Source organism: Podarcis melisellensis, assembly GCF_964234715.1.
Source record: "Podarcis melisellensis genome assembly, chromosome: 2".
NCBI lineage: Eukaryota > Metazoa > Chordata > Lepidosauria > Squamata > Lacertidae > Podarcis > Podarcis melisellensis.
The window spans coordinates 47728878-47748255 of record NC_138529.1 but is presented as its reverse complement, the minus strand read 5'-3'; the positions used below and the strand labels follow the sequence as shown (position 1 = coordinate 47748255).

General features: G+C 39.2%; 2 protein-coding genes across 8 annotated transcripts in view; one reads left to right on the top strand and one right to left on the bottom strand.

Moving 5' to 3' along the window:
* INSYN2B (inhibitory synaptic factor family member 2B) overlaps positions 1-17220 on the top strand; it is a 73041-nt gene extending 55821 nt beyond the window's left edge. The window contains exons 3-6 of one of the 3 annotated variants that reach the window (XR_014165232.1): positions 805-879; positions 13976-14172; positions 15576-15642; positions 16164-17220. Coding sequence is in view for 1 of the 3 variants with exons in the window: in XM_081899154.1 (XP_081755280.1) it covers positions 805-879; positions 13976-14146; positions 15576-15768 (439 nt within the window). In the remaining 2 variants the exon portion in view is untranslated. Of the gene's footprint in view, positions 1-804; positions 880-13975 lie in introns of all 3 variants that reach the window. The other 2 variants (XR_014165233.1, XM_081899154.1) reach the window with 2 other exon arrangements.
* Positions 1-19378, bottom strand: part of DOCK2 (dedicator of cytokinesis 2) — a 252567-nt gene that overhangs the window by 147371 nt on the left and 85818 nt on the right. The window lies entirely within an intron of this gene.

Below are 19378 nucleotides of genomic sequence, written 5' to 3'. Positions count from 1 at the left end.
CCATCATTCAGTCTGATTATGGCTGCATGTAACTGCATGCAACAGGCATAGCCTCACTCATATGCTCATGATCACAAGGATAAATTTAAGTGTGAACCAGGCAAAAAACAAGCATCTTATTTGCCACTGATGTATACTCTTCAAGGAACAATAGACAATCCAAGTTGTATGTTGAGTATACCTGTATGAAGCATACCTTAATAGATGGTTACAATTCATACTTTACATTCTTAATTGAAACATCCCCTTTAAAAATGCAGTATATTAAGTGGCCCACAGATACAATGCATAGTAATTTTAACAGCACTTTCCCCCCAACCATTGCAATGCAAAGCCTTACCACCATGGGTTTTGGAATCCTTTTACCACTGGTGCACACCCACATTTCCCCCAATGAGATACATCTGGAATTTTGTGTAGCCTGCTTCCATGTAAGTAAGAGAAAGAGATAAGCTATTTTGAGCTCTTTTAAGGATTTACAGTGCAAGGATTTACAGTACAGTTTACTCAGAAGTAAATTCTACTGTAGTCAATGGGGCCAACTTCCCAATAAACTGGGAGTAAGACACATTAGATTCAATGAGACTCTCTTCTGAGTATAAACCTGTATGGGATTGTGTTGTAAGAAAGTGCTGTAGGATTCCAGTCTAATTCAATCAAGGTAAAATCAAATTCCTAATAATATTCCTTAATATTTAAAGCGTTACACGTGGTAGTGCCTGCAAAATAAGTGTTGTGACTGAGGAGATAAGAGTAGAATTGCTGGTTTTCTAAATAAATCATAGTACCTATTGTTTTTTGCAGGCGGAACTTCTACCGCACTGGCCAAGATCTCAACAACTGCAGCACTTGCCAGAACACGGCATGTATCATTTACAGGTAGGTAAAGGTAAAGGATGCCTGGACAGTTAAATCCAGTCAAAGGTGACGATGGGGTGCAGCGCTCTTCTTGCTTTTCAGGATGAGGGAGCCAGCATTTGTTTGCAGACAGCTTTCTGGGTCATTTGGGAATATGTTTCTAATTCTAAGAGATGCAGAACACATTGTTTAAAAATTAGCATGTTTTTGTAAAGTACAGCTGGTATAGCCAAATATTTATTTCAGCTATACGTCTAGGCAGCGTCTAGGTAGCCGCCGGGTGTCTGATGCGGGGGCGTGCCCATGGGGGCAGGGGGCGGCAGGCCTCTTCAGCGCTTGGAGCCTCTGCACTGCCTCCCCCTCAGCTGTAGGGGGGCTGAGGGAGAGACAGTAGGCAGACTAAGTCCCACGCTGCCGTTTCAGGCAGCGCGGAACCTGCAGGCACCTAAGCCACCACATCACTCCTAAAAAGTTTCATGAGCCCAATTGGTGTTTTTTTTAAAAAAACACCTCATTTGCCATCCTCCCCAGTAATGACACCCAAGATGGACAGCACCCCCCGCACCCCACTTCCTCCACCACTGCATTTAGGTCTGTTCAGAAATTACACCGAACACAGGCACAGTCTGTACAAGCCTGTGTGAAAGAGTGTTCGCTTGTTGATTTTTACAGCTCATTTACTGTGTACACAGTCTGTACAGTTGTTGAATATTATATGTGAATAAATATTTCAGTGTCCAGCCTAACTAATGTACATGTGGGTATAGATTGTACATTTGTTGAACATAACATGTGAACACGTTACAGATACAATTCTTCAGTTTCGCAAGTGTTCCATTGGCCTCTTCTTAAGACTCAGATAATGATTTAATATTCCATTCAGCAGATGAAGACAGGATGCTACTATTTCGTTGTCCTCAGTGTCAGGAAATGCACATGTGAATGCTGAATGCCCAGAAGATTTCCAAAGAGAATTTGCTACTTTTCAAGCCTTCTCTCTAACATGGGTTTTCCATGTGAAGTCAATTAATCTATAAATGTAGGACTTTGCTACCTCAATTAACCATGTCTGAGGCCCACTTGTACATTGTGCCTCATGTCAGTTCTTTGAGAACTCAAATGAGAAATTGCTGAAATATGTAATGTATTGTTAAAACAAGTTTCCATGCCAGAAGACTGGAAGCTGGCCAACATAATGCCAATATTAAGCAAAGCATCCAGGGGAGATCCAGGAAACTGCTTTATAATGCTTGTCTTGGTTAAATTAGTGGAAAGCCTTCCTGAGGCTAGAATAATTCAACATGATGAGGTTTTAAAGCCTAGCGGTGGGAACTGCTGTATTTTTTTATTGTAAAGCTTACCACTATAGAAATAATAAATGGCATGAGGAGATCCACATGGCTTCAGAAAACAGAAGCATTGCTTCCCCTTAATTGCAGTTGTCAACGCAAGCATTTAAACAGATGTTATCTACTAGGTGCTATATATTTGGATTTTATTTTTATTTTTTTAAACCTGCACAAAGAAATTTAGCAACCATGGGATAAAAGGACATCCTCTCCTAGATCATTACAGGTTATAAATTAAAAGAGAGGAAGCAAATATGCAAATACAGTGTCAGTTTTCTGGCTTGACACAGTTGGAAGGAGTGCTGGACTATGCGGAATTTTGGTGTCATCTAGCAAAAGCGCAGCTACACTATTGGTTTAATTTTATGTTTTCTGCTTTGCTTTGGTAATTATCCCCTGCTTCATTTTCAATATCTCCATACTCTAATTTGCATACATCTGTTTTGAATTTTATGAATAAAAAATAAATTAGCAAAGCATGCTTGTAAAGTCCCGTACAACACTGGCACCCAGCAGAGACAGGCAAGTGCACAGACGGCTCACCAAGTAAGATTCCAGTCACCAATATCCTCTTCTTTTAAAAAAATTACAATTTTACTAGAACAATTTTACAACAGCTTATTTCTAAACCAGCTTTCCTGATATACACATTTATGCATGAAAAGCAAGAGCCATCACTTAAACTGCAGAACTGAGTCACTCATTCACCTCAGTGTATCTGACGATGGAACTGCTTTAAGGTTTTTCCTACAATATATATAAATTTTATGAAATTAAAATATAAACTTTCCCTTTAGCAAAACGACTGATGTTACAGCCCCACAAAGCAGTTCTTGTGGCTGGCCTACACTAAGGTGAAATACATCAATGGAGAACAAAAACTGCTGTGATGCCAGCATGGTGGTTGTGCTGCAAAGTGAATCAGAAGCCAAGGTAGAGGCCCCTTGAAATCTAAGTTTCTCCAGAAGCCTCTAACCCCTGCTTATGGAAAAAAGCTACTTTATTGTAGTTTTTGCATAGTTAAATTTATCTCAATCATCTGATACTTAAATTACTTGCAGAAACAAGCTACCTGAACAAATAAATCACTGAAATCCAAAGAAGACCAAACATAAAAGCTTATCAATTTTTGAGAGACCAAACATATAAGCTTATCAATTTTTGAGAGAAAATGTTCTGCATTAGGAAACAGGATAGATCAATAATCTTGCATGTTCACATTCATTCTGAAGCCTCACATTATTTAATGTACACAATAAAGTCAACTGCTTGTCTGCCAGTTTATGGAAGAAGCGTAAGCACCAAAGTACTTTTGTGACATCTACCATGAAAGCTTTAGTTCCTGTCTCTTAATATAATATGAAGACTTAGTTTAACTTAGAACAACTTGTCCGGTTTATTATTCAGTGAATGTCAGGTTCAAAATTATAGGACCAGGTATCCTATAACCAAAGGAACTGTGTTGATTCTCTGAATTTTACCACATACAGGGCATCAAAATCATGGCAGATATATGCACATGTTGAGAGGCAGTATGCTTCTAAACACCGGTACAAACTGCTGGAGAGAACTATTTTCTTCATGTCCTGCTTGTGGGCTTCCCAAAGTTATCTAGGACATAGAACCATAAGGTTCCAACTACAACTACAACTCTCTTGAGTTTTGTTGCTTGCTTCAGATTCTAGGAGTTAAGTCTTAAGGTTCATCTCTTTTGACCAGCTCATGTGACTGCCAACTATCTGCTCCACTGTGCAAATTCTGCCAAAATTCAATAACCTTGATAACCCACACTTTTTCTGTCCTAGCCTTCCGTTCCCTGCTGTGCAGCCACTCCTCATCTGGTTAAATATCCCCTTGCCTGCAATTTCTATGATAGATAATGCCATATTTTTGTTGTTTTTATGTCTAATTTATGTATTTATTTCTAACTTATGCATATGCCACTGTTAAAAATAAATGCCTGCAACATTCATGTAACAACATTCTATACGGAACTCACTATTGCAATGGGAAAGTGATTATTTCACAATAGATGAAATATTGCTGTCTGAGTACTTGGAAAAGGCAGAGAATTGTGTCGCTCATTACTATAAAACGAACTGGTCATATCCCTGCCATACATCATGTGAAGCATCTACTTCTATCTGCAGTACTGGGGAGATGTGTTCCCCTTTGTAACAAGATGGGATATTTGGCTACTAATTGAACTCATGGACCTTTTCAGTCCCACTAACTCTACCTAACAGATCCATTTACTCCTTTCAACTGTGTTAGAATGGTGGGTTGGGAAAGAGGGAGGGATCTGGGTTTTATTTTATTTTAAATTTAAGTTGCATATTGTGCAGTGAGATCTTCAATTATGCTTAATTTTATATTTTTTATTACTGAAAGTTAGCCCAACATTTTCTTGGTTAATTTTATCTTCTAGTACCATACAAAAATATTCTAGGGCATAAACCAACTTTAATCAAAGTAGTTACTTCACATCTGAGACTCCCTGTGATTTTAATTATCTTCCCCACCTACCCATCCTGTTTATACTTAGAATTGCTGCTTCTTCTCATTAGGCTACAGGTCACCAAGACAGCTTGAGACCATTTAGGTCACTTTTAAATTATACATTGCCATTGAGGGAGGTTTACATGCTACCAAATAACTGTTATCACAATTTCATGTAACTAACCTTAACAGATGAAACTGCTAGCCTCAGTCTACAAACAGTAAGCAAAACATGGATCACTGCCTCTTATATGCTTTGGAAGCAAACATTCCAAAATCAGGGTCAAGCTGGGAGGTCCTTAAAGGCAGTGGTCCATAGTGGATGCTGACTAACTGAATGTGTGACTTTACCCTTAATCAATTTGCTTATTAAGTATACAATGAATAAACATATCTAATAGGAAATTTGAATAAGTACCCTGCAAGTTTGATTAGACACCTACAGTTAAGCCAAACTAGCTAAAGGAAATTATATACTGAGATTATTTGTTTATGGAAGGTGATGAACATGCTGTGAGTTTCCTTCTCCAACCTTATACTAAAGGTAAAGGGACCCCTGACCGTTAGGTCCAGTTGCAGACGACTCTGGGGTTGCGGCGCTCATCTCGCTTTATTGGCCAAGGGAGCCGGCGTACAGCTTCCGGGTCATGTGGCCAGCATGACTAAGCCACTTCTGGCGAACCAGAGCAGCACATGGAAACGCCGTTTGCACGTTGAGGTCCCAAAGAAAAACACAATTGACACTTAATTTTTGTTTAAGGTTTTTGGCATAATTTTGGCCATATCTTTAGTCAAATTACAGCAATGTGAGTGGTTGCTTAGGCATTGGTAGCACTAACTGACCCCGCCCGGGGACAGCTCTGACATTCACACCCCCCGCGAAGTCAGCAAGGGTAAGTTACCTGGGGAGAGAGACAGGACTGGGAACCATGCCTCACCTCTCCCCAGAATGCTCCCAGGGGCTTGCGTGGCCTTAGCCCCTTGCCAGGGGGTTTCGGACAAAAGCATGGGGAGCCCCTGGGTTCATTTAACAGAAAACCCTTGAAGCAGCAGCAGCATTTTGGAGGGGTAGGCACAGCCGAATCCATACCCCTCCACCAACCAATTCCAAGACCAATGCCTAACCGCAAACCTTACAAGTTGTGACGATTTGCTACGCAGTAGGCGAAAACCAAGTGGCACATACTAATCAGCCAAATGGACAAAATTCCTACCAGGTTCCCTGCCCCAAAGCAGACGACCCCATGACAGGCATAGCAAGGTCAAGCAAACAGCCTAAAATTAGGGAAGGGAGGGCGGGTGATCCAAAGTAAGCAGCGAAAAGAGGAAGTTCCTCGCTGCGAGCATTGTATTTAACAAATAGGGCTGTCAATCAACAAATGGCAACATCTGGATTCCCCCAGTAACAGCCCGCCCCTGCTTAAAGGATGGCCAAACCATTTGCCTAGTAACAGTGAGGTGTCTTGTCAGCCCTGCCCGCAACCTGTGCTCTCCATAAGGGAGAACACACTTTACCTTCCCGCCGGAGCGGTACCTATTTATCAACTTGCACTTTGATGTGCTTTCGAACTGCTAAGTTGGCAGGAGCAGGGACCGAGCAACGGGAGCTCACCCCATCGCGGGGATTCGAACTGCCGACCTTCTTAGGCACAAAAAAAACCATCCAGTACAAACAACAAAACTAGCTAGAGATGTGATATAGAATCCTTACATTTCGAGAGAAATCAGGGCATTTGTTCAAATCAGTTACTGAACTACATAGAGAAGGCTTCCTGCTTCAGACCTTCACTGTCTGTGACTTGGAGGTTGATAGTGACAGCAATGGAGTGGGGTGTGGGACGCTTAACATGCTCATCCCCTGCTCTTCCCACTCTCATGGATGTTTTACAGGCAAAACACCTGACTGGGGTGTCAGTGATCATTCCAGGTTCAATCCCAGGTAATTCCATTTAAATAAGTTCTCAGGTAGCAAGGCTGGAACAGATGCCCTGTCAGAGATTCTGAAAGGCTACTGCAAGTCTGAGTAGTCAGCACTGAACTAGTGGGCCAATGATCATAGGTCTTCTTAAAGGAATTAAACAATCTTCATTTAAGTCTTAAGAACTCTCAAGAGTTGTGCTTCATCTTCACAACTTTTCTTTATAAAATCAATAAAAAAAATTTTTTAAAGAGCTGTGCTTCAATACATATATTGTAGACTGCAGTGCTATGCACTCTTCACTGAGAGTAAGCAAAACAGAATGAGAATTAGTCTTGAGTAAACATGCACAGGAATGCACTGCAGCTTAAAAAAACAAGAAGCAAAACATTACAAAAATCTTATTACATATCCCTGCATTATTTAACTCCGATTGATACTAACATGCTTCATCCAGCTAAATTCTCTGTGTACCACTTTGAAATTACAAGGGTCAACGTTTCCATAGAAACAAAAAATGGAGTATAGTTTTCTCTTGAATCACATTAATGAGAGAGGAAAGAATATACCCTTAAGACTTGCAATTATGCTTACTATAAACATAAGGGAGAATTTGCCATCTAATTATCTCAGCTTCAGAGGGGTAGCAAGTATGAATTGTTAAGGATACTAAATGTAAGATCTGAAGGAAGCTAAAAAAAGTTGGCTTGGGCATATTTTTAATTAAGAAATTTTAATTTTTGTGTATTTTACAGTCAGCTGGGTTCAAACTACATTAACTGAATAAACATACTGATGGAAGAGGTCACTATTTAAGATGAAAGAAAATGCAAACAGAAAAGCAGATAGTGTGGTTTCTCTCCCCCCCCCCCCCCAGAGATTAAGAGTAAAATTTTAATTACCTCAAGGTGAAAAACTAGGGCAGTGTTTCCCAAATTTCTGAGAGCTAAGCCACATTTTTGTTCTGAAATGAATTGTGAGCTCACTTTTCTGTTGCACCACAAAAGTGAAATAGTGTAAGTAGTGAAATAGTAAAAAATGTTCACCTTCAAGATAATAACATAAAAAGAGTCCTGCTGCATCAGACCAAAGGTCAATTCAGCATCCTATTTCTCACTGTGGCCAATGAAAATGTCTATGAGAAACCCACAAGCAGGGCATGAGGTTCAATAGGCCCCTGCCACTTTTGTTTTCCCAACAACTGACATTCATGGTGCCAGTAGCTTGCCTCAGACAGAATGTCAACTCTTCAATTCAAAGTGAAGGAAAAAGGTCCTGTGAACCAAACATCATTTTATCTTGTACCATCTGAAGTGCCTACATCAGGCAGAATCATCAAGATTGCTTCTTCCACTATAGTTTTAGCAGTTCCAGGTTACAAATTTATTATACATTTGACAATTTGTACTCATTACATCCTTCTATCACATGAAAATGTGCTGTGGTGAGCTGCAGCTGGCCCTGATTTCCTGCAGGATTTATTTTATTTTATTTTTGAGGGGGTGGGATATTTGTGTTAAAATAAATGCATGTGTTTACTTCAGTGAATGCCATGGGTTCCTGTTAAAATAGAGCCAAATCTTAAATGGAAATCCTGTACTATGATGTTACTCTTCACAACTGCACTGCAGTGTTTAGTTTTCTTGCACAGTCCTGCAAAGTGCAACCTAGGCTGCAATCCTAACTCCACTTATCTGGGGGTAAGCCCCACTGAATTCAATAGGACTTACTTTCGAGTTGACATGGTAGATTGTCATGAATCTGTTCATGCCACATAATGAAGTTGCTTCTATTGATAGGTGCTGAGGGAGTAAAAATGATACAGGTGGAACAGGTGAACTGTAACTGTCATGCTGCACTATCACATTATCATATGCTAAATCTGATCAGGAAGGCTGCAATCATGAGTCTGCATAGCTTATCATCTGTGCCTAGTGGCATGGCCCATTTGTATTCTGGTTATAGACTGTTGCTCACATACAACCTGTGGCTAAATAGCAACTTGAAATCAGAGTACTGGTCTAGTGATTTCAACAAAAGATTCCTGCATTGCAGGGGGTTGGACTAGATGACCCTTGTGGTCCCTTCCAACTCTACTATTCTATGATTATAAGCAGTTAAGAAAGCAGAAAATGCAAAACAATACATTTTAACACTGTAAGAAACATTGCTTTGAATCATCTGCTAACTGGTCTGAAAGAGATCTGGGGCACTTAAATAACCTGTCTTATGCTGTGATATAAACCAGTTAGAAATGTTTTCTATGAGAGACAGGTAAGCAACAACACATGCCAGTCAGGAAGCAGGAAAACACTAAGATATTTTGCTTATGTGTATGCATATTTCCCAAAAGATAAGTGGATGGAGCATAATGTGTTTTGAAAATGTTGCCTCTTTAGGAGGGGTGCATTTTGTAAAACTTTTTCCTAAGATGATACTTACAGATGGTGTATGTAGCTTGTTCCCATCTGAAGAGCGAGCAACAGTGGAGACCTCTGTAATCTAAATAATCCTTATAAAAATCCTTTTTATCGTGTTATTACTACATTTAGAATTGAACTACTGGAATCAGAATTAAAAGCTTGTTCCTGAACCAAGTATGCTGGTGATCCCACACAACTTATCTCTTTCTGAAGATTACTCGTACCCTTAGCAAGTGATAAATACTTATTATTGATAGCCATCTGGTCAAACATTGATGATCTACCGGGCAATCTAGCACAAAGTTTCTGAATTTCAAATGCAAAGCAAGTATGGCATTTAATCGCTTTAACTTTTATCTGTGATCTCTTTTGAGCTGTTGCACTGGATGAGGGAACTGTTTGTGACACACTCTCACAGAGAGAAGATAGTAAAAATTCATTATTCCAAAAGGCTCTTGTAAACTATCAACATTTAATATCAATATTACATGGTCAAGAAAGCTACCATTAATGTGTGAACATGTATCATATTTATTATTCCATAGCAAAGTAACCCTTGTCAGCGAAAATGCTCATTAAAAGTCTACCTTTCCCACCATTTACCCCATTCTCTCCAATTCATCAGTAGCACACTTTAGGGGTGTCTAACTCACACCCAGGGTGCACCTATAATTTCCCACTAAAAATAAACTGATGGTGAAGGAGGCCTTTTTTAGATGTACCAAAATACCTCCAGACCCATTCTGCTCTAGATTCTGTTGCCTCATTAATACCCTGATCCACAGCAATCTCCATCATTTGGGTGACATGCAAGCAAGACGGTGAAAGCAGGCACAGGGGACTGCTCAAACGAGCTTCATGACAGAGCAATTTCAGAACCCTAGACAGCACCAAAGGTTCTTTAGACTGTACTCAACACTAATGTCTCATAACCAATGTAACTGATCTGTAGAAAAGACTGTACCAACTTGAAAAAAGATACAAGACATGTACTTTTGAAGTTCAATAAAATCTTTTATAAATAATAACAAACAAAAAACAAAAACAAGAGTTCAAGACCACAAACAGCACCTAAGGGCAGGAAAGAATAGAGTTGCCTCAGCCCTGGCTTGTTGCAGCTGCCAGAGTTCTGTAGTTTGGTCTGGAGAATCCAGACCCTACTAATTAAAGGGCCTTTGGTGCTGCCACTGGCTTCTTCCTAGAGGGTCTTTATCCTCAGAGGAGACAGTGATCGAATCGTCAAAGATCAAATGCTAAGGGATTTTGGGGCTACACACAGAATCTCATGTTAATGTGTTTACTCAGGATGAGATAGTTAATGGGTCCATATCAGCTCAGGAACACTAAGTCTGAGGGCTCCAGGGCCATAGCAGATAGAATATCCCCCCCCCCAAAAAAAACCCTGCTCATTTTTTATGAGGTAAGAATAATTAGAAAGACTTGGACTGTTCTACATCTAGCCAGATAGAAAATAACTGAACCACGACTCTCATCAGAACCTTTTTCTAGGAGGGTTGTCAAACAAATAAGATCAATTTTTTTCAGCTGATTGCATCTAAATATATTTGCATGTAAACAAAGGCTAACCAGAAGTGCCTTTTGAGATACTGAAAGAAATTCAAGATAACTTAATGAACAACTGCTGCCACATTATTAAAAGGAAAGTCATCTTTCTTATTTTCTGTTTCATTGCCTATTACAGCAAGACACCACAGTCAAATAGCCTTTAAAAAAATAAACAAATGGGTCTTTAAATCACAGCTCCACTGATTAAATTTGGCCTGACCAATTACAATTGGCCCTTTTCAATAAATCAGCTAACACTTTAATTGATTAATCTTCCAATTAAAATTTGCACCTCACATTTCTAGGTCTGCAGGTCATTTTAACTTAGTGCCTTGTAAGCAACACAAAGCAGTCACTGGGTGCGGGATAAATGAACAGTGGGAAGAAGAGCTAGAGACAAACCGAGACAAACTAGTGTTAGGATGTACAGGTGCTTTAGTAATAGCAACTCTTTTAAATTAGCAGAAATTGCATAATACCTTTTTATTCATGTGGGTGGCATATTCTAAGCTCTATTCTCATAGGAATATAGCAGCAGCCCTGCTGCATCTGATCAAATGTTCAACTAGTCCAGTTTAATATTCTACACAGGACCAACCAAATGCCTCTGGGAAGCTTCCAAGTAACTGGTACTTTCTGAAACCTCAAAACTGCACGGTCATTGTAGTAGCCATCATAGATTTATCCTCAATGATATTTTAAGTCATATTGTTGTATTGCATATTATGTGAAATCCCTAATCGAGAAATCAGTTGTATTTCTCTTCCTTAATATTACCGAGCAGAACCTCAGCATGATATGGTAAAAACAGAAAAACCCCTATCACTTCACTCAGGGATTTCTGATTTCCACCAATTTCTCCCCTCACCCCATCTGTGAGAGGGTTGTCCAGCCACAAGGGATGACTTCTTGGTAGGTGGGAAAGCCCAATTCCCAATGAAATTCTGACAATGGTTCTCTGGATACACACCATAATGTGATGGAAACACTAAGCATTTTCCCTTTTGTTGCTGAATGTTTCTATAAGCTAAACATTAGGCCTAAATCCAGAGTTCAACCACCTACAAGTTTACAAATTAAAATGGGTAGAAGATAATGGCAACACTCTGGAAAAGGTAATTGGATAACAAGCAGAAAGTCACTCTGTGGCATACTTATCAGCTGTAAGTCAGACCACTCGTCACAGACTGAGCCCTGCATATCTCAGATCTACCCATTAGTTGGGCTTCAGTGAAGCTTTTTTCTAGTTATTTGAGTATAGGACTGATGCCTTAAACAATTAATGAGGCAGCAGGTTTTTATTTTATTTTTAAAACATTTTCAGTATGTTTTCATTTGTTTGGAATACAGTGGTACCTTGGGTTAAGTACTTAATTCGTTCCGGAGGGCCATACTTAACCTGAAACTGTTCTTAACCTGAAGCACCACTTTAGCTAATGGAGCCTCCTGCTGCTGCCGCGCCGCCGGAGCACAATTTCTGCTCTCATCCTGAAGCAAAGTTCTTAACCTTCTCGGTAGTGGCGCCCTCCCTGTGGAACGCCCTCCCACCAGATGTCAAAGAGAACAACTACCAGACTTTTAGAAGGCATCTGAAGGCAGCCCTGTTTAGGGAAGCCTTTAATGTTTGATGGACTACTGTATTTTAATATTCTTTTGGAAGCCGCTCAGAGTGGCTGGGGAAGCCCAGCCAGATGGGCGGGGTATAAATAATAAATTATTATTATTATTATTAACCTGAAGCAATATTTCTGGGTTAGCGGAGTCTGTAACCTGAAGCGTATGTAACCTGAGGTACCACTGTATTGATAAACAACTGAACATTCCAACATACCATAGAAGTATATAACAGCAAAAATGCAACAAGTTGAAATGGATAAAGCAATTCTCAAAAGAGAAATCATATACAGCCCAAAGGTCACTTCATCCTTCTGGGAAAGCCTGTAAAATTTAAAAAAACAAAAACGTTTTAAGCATCCAGTTCACCGTTTACAATGTTGCAGCCTGTGTAACTTCAAAGGGCTGTGTTTTCCACAAAGTGCGTGCTAGGCAGGACCTAGTCTGGGCCACCACGTATGTGACAACACAAGGAAAGGTTCACACAGATTACCAAGGTGCAGGGATATAGGGGGAGGCTTCAGAAAGTTATTTAGGGGTTTACACACTAACAGTAAAAACTTAAAATTTAACCCAGTAACCCTATTGGCTGTTTTAGTACTTGCTACTTATAAAAACCACATACGGCAAGTCCCATCTTCAGAAAATAAATAAATCCCAACCCCTCCACCCTTTTTGTCATATAGAAGGCAAAGTCTTTTCTTAGGGTTAGGCATGCTACAACACAAATACACCCTTGCTAAATTCGCATGATTAATGAATGATCAGAAAGGGGCTGTAGCTTGATGACAAAGAACCTATTCTTAATGTAGAAGGCTCCATGTTCATTCCCTGACATTTCCAGGTAGAATTGGAAGAGACTGTTGTTACTCGGTTTAAGGCAGCTTCCTATGTTCGTATGACTAAATTTTAAATTAAATTGCTTTTATTGATTTGTTTATTATTACTAGTAATCTGAAATCATGCAATTGGAGGGAGGCCTTTTTTTAAAAGAAAGAAAGAAAAGAAAGACCTAATTTTTTTAAAAAACACACACACACACAAAGTGGTTAAATTTTGACATCCTGTTTGATTACAGTCTGAGCTATCTGGAAACATGTAAAGTATTTAAACATGTAAAGCATTTAAATAATGTACTGCTATCTTAAATACATTTAATTGATTTGTATTTTACCACAACACTCTGACCGCTCCCTTTCCAATTCAATAAAAATATTTTTATTAGATATTTTTACACCATTTAATATGAATGAATAAAGTATGTAGAAGAGAAATGGCAAGATATTTATTTTTACATCCTTCTCATAAGTTTTACTGCATAATTATTTGCCTACTTGAAACTGACAGCTTTGGCCATCTGTCAGATTAACTAAAGCAGTTTTAAGCACACACGAAAGCAATCAGAAAAGCAAAATCTTTGCCTCAATGCTATTGGAATGAAATATTTTAAAAGAAAATAACCTCCAACTGCAATAATTTGAACCGGAACTCTTTTTTAAGGTAATCTCTTCACATACAAATCAGATTTTACACAAACATACATAGATCCAGAACCTTCATTACAAATATGGGAAGAAATTTCTATTTCAAATCTACCATGCCAGGTCAATTAGCCCAATAATTCCATTTCTAGACTGACTGACCATATGAATTGCAGCGTTTCAAGCAAAGTGTCAAACGTAATTGTTTCTTGAAATGCATACTTGAAAACCCCCTAACATATTTCTCTCGCTGTTTTCATTATGTAGTGTAGAATATGACTTCAGACAACAGGAAGGCAGGTTTCACCAGGTTCTGAAAACACTGGATGAAGTAGAAGAATGCCCTCCTGTAGTGGCTCTACAAAGGCAACCATCTGATCATCCAGTCACTGAGAAACAGGAAATAAGAAGAAAGTCAAAGAAAAAGAAATGCTTCTGGTGGATTTGAAAGCCTTAAGAACTGGGTATGGGTATTGGCTGGTCCAGCTGTATGGACTTCAAATATGATCAACTCTTCCTTCACATACTCTGATTTGTTCCTTCACTCCCTGGTTTGTGGCAAATGCAGTGTGCCGTGATGCTCATTCAGACAAACCATGGTCTGGATGCAACATCTGAAGTGGGTCTAAATCACTAAGCTCTGAAGGAGGAAGTGGTGCTTGTAAGTCAAGGCTGTGTCTACTTTAATATACATAAAAAGCTCAGTCTCAAAAAAGACTGGAACAAGATAGTTAGAGATCCAGCTAAACTTGGTATTTCATATTAAAATTCTGAAATGAATGGAACATTGGTTTTCTTTCTGAATCTGACACTCTTAGCAATTCCGTCACATGAATATAACTTGGGCATGATGGAATCATTTGGGTCCCCCATTCCCTATTTTGGTTAGCTGGAATCAGAATTTCTGAAGCTGCCAGATTTTGGTTTTCAGTTTTGATAGCTTATTTTCCCTGACCAACTCCTTTATAGCAACTCTGTATTAATTGTACCAAAGTGCACCTAACATCCTTCACATTGTAGAAAGGTGTTCCTTCTAAATAAAGCCTGGCACTCAGCATAAATGCTGATGTAGGGAAATGTTGAGAACCAGATTTTTCCAGATCTTTCATACAATAAAATATTCAACTATAATTCAGGAAAACACCCTGTGACTGTAATATTCCATTTTAATCACAGCACACAAATAAAATATTTTTTTAAAGCTCTGCACTACTCAAAGTAACTTTGAACTAGGGGGAAATTACTTCTTCTGAAACAACAAATGATGGCTTGGATCCTAAAAATAAGTTAAGGAAGTTCAGAGAAAGAAAATTTGCTGTCTCCTCCTCCTCCTCTTCCCTGCACAGTTTCTTTGGATGTCTGGGGAACTCTCCTGAGCAATGGGGGATAGGCACAGGGGGCTGCTCAGAGAAAGGAGAAATGTCCAGAATTGGACATGCTCCCTTCCCCTGGAAAACCCTGAGCCCCCTACATAGTAGATCTGGAACCCCCTCTCTCTGGGAAGGCTTTTCAGGAGGTACAGTCATCTGCAGTAGGGGAGGCGGGAGTGAAGAACTTTTTGTCTATAATCTTCATTACACTGACTGATTGATAAAAGGATCCAGGCCAAAGCACTTCCTGTCCAAGGAACTTGTAGTTTAATCAAATAGATCAGACTTATCTTTGATAAGTCATGACGGCACAAAAGGTTAACTTAGGCAGAAATATTTATAACCTAGCCTATCTTAATGGGTTTAGGCACACATAACATTGCACAGTGTTGGGTTGTAAATCAGTTCCTGAAAACATAGCTGTGTGGAACAGTGATAGAAGAAAAGAAAAACACTAAGGCATGTCCTCCCTTTTCTCCCTGTGTGGTTGCTCCTAGGTGCACATTCCTGGAGGCTGCTGGCACTGGCATGGAGACTCTCCATGTGCTTGGTCCAATCCATGTGGTAAGTGCCAATGTTATAGCTCCTGTCACCAGAGGGAAACATTTTTCAGTGGCCTCTAAAAAGAGCCGGAGTTCCTTGAATGCTGGGAGTCAGGAAAGGAACAGATCACTGGATACCTCTCTGTGAACTGCAGGATAGCTTCACATTGTTGATAACAGATAACGCTGCACATGACCAGCTAAGAGCTGGCAGAGGAGGATTTTTCATTTCTGTGGCTACAGAAGTAAGTTTCTGTGATGCTAAGAGAGACAAATGAGACCCAAATCAAGTTTTCTAAGATGTGTTTCTTAGATCACACCAAGATTTTAAAGCTAAAATGTTACCTTCCACCATTTGGGATAAACAATTCCGGAAGAATATTGCACCATCATTTAGCATGCCTGTCAGATATAAACTGAGAGCTACATTTTAAAATGATAATGGACTTAAATGAATTACAAGCACCAAAATATATCAGTTATCTGCAGCCATGAGATCCATGTTACTGATGTGCCTTTAGTTTACCCACCCTTGTGTTGCAGCATCCTTTAAAGATGGACCACAGATGCCAAGTTCTGATGTTAACCTGAGCACGTTTTTCAACATTTCCACCACATCTCCCTTTATGGAAACACTGGAATGTGTTCTTCCATCCATCTATCCCACAGCATTACAGCAACATTCTGATATATGGACAACTATTTGCAGGAACTTCCAGGATCTGCAGCAACCTATGTTCAAGGTCACAGACTGAGCATCCACAGCTGACCAGTTCACATGTTATTAATGTGTGATACAGGTGTCCTGATCCAGCAGAGATAAGCAACATGCAGAAGAAAATTCCACATCTGCATTCAATCACAGGCCTGGTCTTATCATTTGTCAGACTGAGACAGATGAGTTTGAGTGTCATGAAATAGCAGGAAATGGTTTGCTTATTCACAATTAATTTATTATTAGTATATTTTTACTTCCAAGTACAGTGGCCAGTTCTTGGGGGGGGGGATATGGCTCAGTGCCAAAATAACATGACTGGTTTAGGCACTATGCACCTTGGGGAGAGGAGGCGGTGCCATTTATAGCAGTTCAAACCCAGCACCTACAGTTATCCATGGGGTTGTACATGCTGAATGAAGTCAATGTACACAGCCTGTTGCAAATGTTTGGTGTCATGGGCTCTGAAATTGTCACCTTTTTCTGGAAGGGAGAGGCTCAGAATTCAGGCTTTACCTTTCCCCTGATATATGCTGTGTGAGCAGGTATTTCAACCATCTGTTAACAGTACAGACAGCATCATCACACCTTGCTTATGAGTTTCCAAAGGCACCTTGCTGGTCAAGCTGAAAGCAGGATCATAGAAAAGATCGCTTTGGTCTGATCCACCAAGGCCCTTCTTTGGCTCTTGCTTTGAACATGTGTTATTTGGGCTTTAGGAGGAAATCTGCATCAGGAAAAGGATGGTGCTCACAAACACATACCCCACTTGTTATTTAGATTTTTGATGCAACATTACAAATAAGTAAAAATTATTGACAGTTCACACTATGCTCATATTTCAGCATTGAGAATTAGATTACATATATTTAAAAGTCTTTATTTTATTATTCCAGAAGGGTTTCCTTTGTATGTACCTGCAAACTAGGGATAGCTTTCAGTAACACTAACTGTATACAGAAAATACATGATGTGCTGCCATTTTTTAAAAAAAAAGTGAAATGAGGTACTTAAGTGAGAATGTTTGTAAAATACTGTATAGCACATATTACATATTCTTAAACTACTGTACTTGAAATTACTCTGCTTTACAGAGGAAAGTGAACTTTTGGAAGAAAAATTTAAGAATACCACAGTCAATCTTCTATGAACAGTATCTTAACTAAAGGTTTATGTACTCCTACAGTATAATAAATACCTATTCCTCCTACCCACAGTGACAACTCTTGGAAAATAATCAGGCTCCAATACAGATTACTTTCCTGATAAAATGTATTAATCAAATATACTATTTTGTATATTTCTAGATTCTTTTATTGGCATAATATCTTTTGCAATAAATGGACATATTTTTTCTGTCTCCGGATTCTAACTTGATAGCAGAGTTTATGGTGACTGAAGGTAAGGCACTCACTCAAAACCGGCAAAACTCTTCTTTTCCAAATGGTCTTTCACCCACTTATTTATCAATTTTCCAAGGTCAGTTTTACAAAATCTGGTCAGGATTCAGCTCCATGTTGAACATGACACACCTTTTTTTTTTTAGGTGTGCATCGGATGGGCTTTCATACATTTTCAAATGCAGTAAGCATCACAATATCATTGCCATTTGGCCACCTGCCTACAGATATATCTTATGTGTCATGCTTTTCTTCACAATCAGTTAAATAGCCATCTGGATGGAGCTGTTTTGATGGTGGATTGCTTTAATCATGTTTCCTACAAGTTTCTTGAGTATGTGAAGTAAAGCAAATAGACCTACCAGACTGGCTACTTTCTATGAAAAGAACTCTTTCACAACAAAGAAAAACATGCAAAAGAAAACACCAAGAGATTCAGTTACCACACAATATGCACTGTAATGAATTGAACAGAATGTTTTAAATAGAAATACAAAATATATTCCTAGTCTCACAGCTGATGTTATTAGTCAGCATTAGAAACTGAACTTCACCTCTTCCCCCCCCCATTTTTTTAAAAAAAACAAAGCACTTTACAACCTCCTCCCTCCCCGCCTACTGAACCTGTAAGGTATAACATGCAGGGCCCCAGCATGAGTAATGGTGCTGTAGAGTGCCTAGTCTAGGGATGGGGGCACCTCTGATCCTCCAAATGCTATTGGACTACAATTTCCATGATCCATGGCCTCCAGCTGGAACAGATGGTAGCTGATGTCCCACCACATTTGGAGGGCCACAGGTTTCCCATCAGTGGTTGAGTCACTGCCCAACAGAAAACCTCTTTCCAGCATTCACTCAACAGCTACCTAGTTCATTAACATTGTCCTTGCTGTATAAAATCATGCATTCTCATTTCTTAAAATCAGATTCATCATTTTCTCAAAAACACCAAAGCAACCTACCAAAGTTAATTAAATATATGAGTAAATATAAAGTAAGACAGACAGATAGACAGACAGACAGATACAATATCAAACATGTCAACAGTTCTGCCTTTCAAAGGCTTTCAATCATGCGGTTAAAGGGGCGTGTGAGTCACAAATCTGAGTCATCTTTTTTGCAATAAAATAAAAAGTTAAGCCACAAGAAGCAAGAAAAGAGACAAACTCACAAGAAAGTATACTATAGCTGACTCCTCATTTTAAGATATGCTTAAAGTGTCTGTTCCTGCAATTAATTTGTCTCTTACTCTACCAACTTCAAGTTTCAGAGAGTTATATTAGCAGATTCTTAACTTTGGTTACTTTATAAAATCTGATAAGCAGCAGGGGTATACTTTTCCCCCTAGATACTTTGCAAATTGCTGGGTATCTCATGGCATCTCAATGCATAAAATAAGAAGAATCCTACTGCTCAGCACAGCTTATCTGTCAGCATTTAAAGCACAATTACCATTAGAATAAAGCAACTAAAATTAACACAATAGGGTTCCTTATTAATTTCCTTGCTTATCAAATCCTGTGAGTTTCATTATAATTGTCTCCATATCAAAACAACTTATTTTTGAAAGAGTCGCACCACTTGCAGATTTCTTTTTTGAGGTTTTGCCCTTCCTAGGCAGCCCCACTCACTGCCTAGGGTAC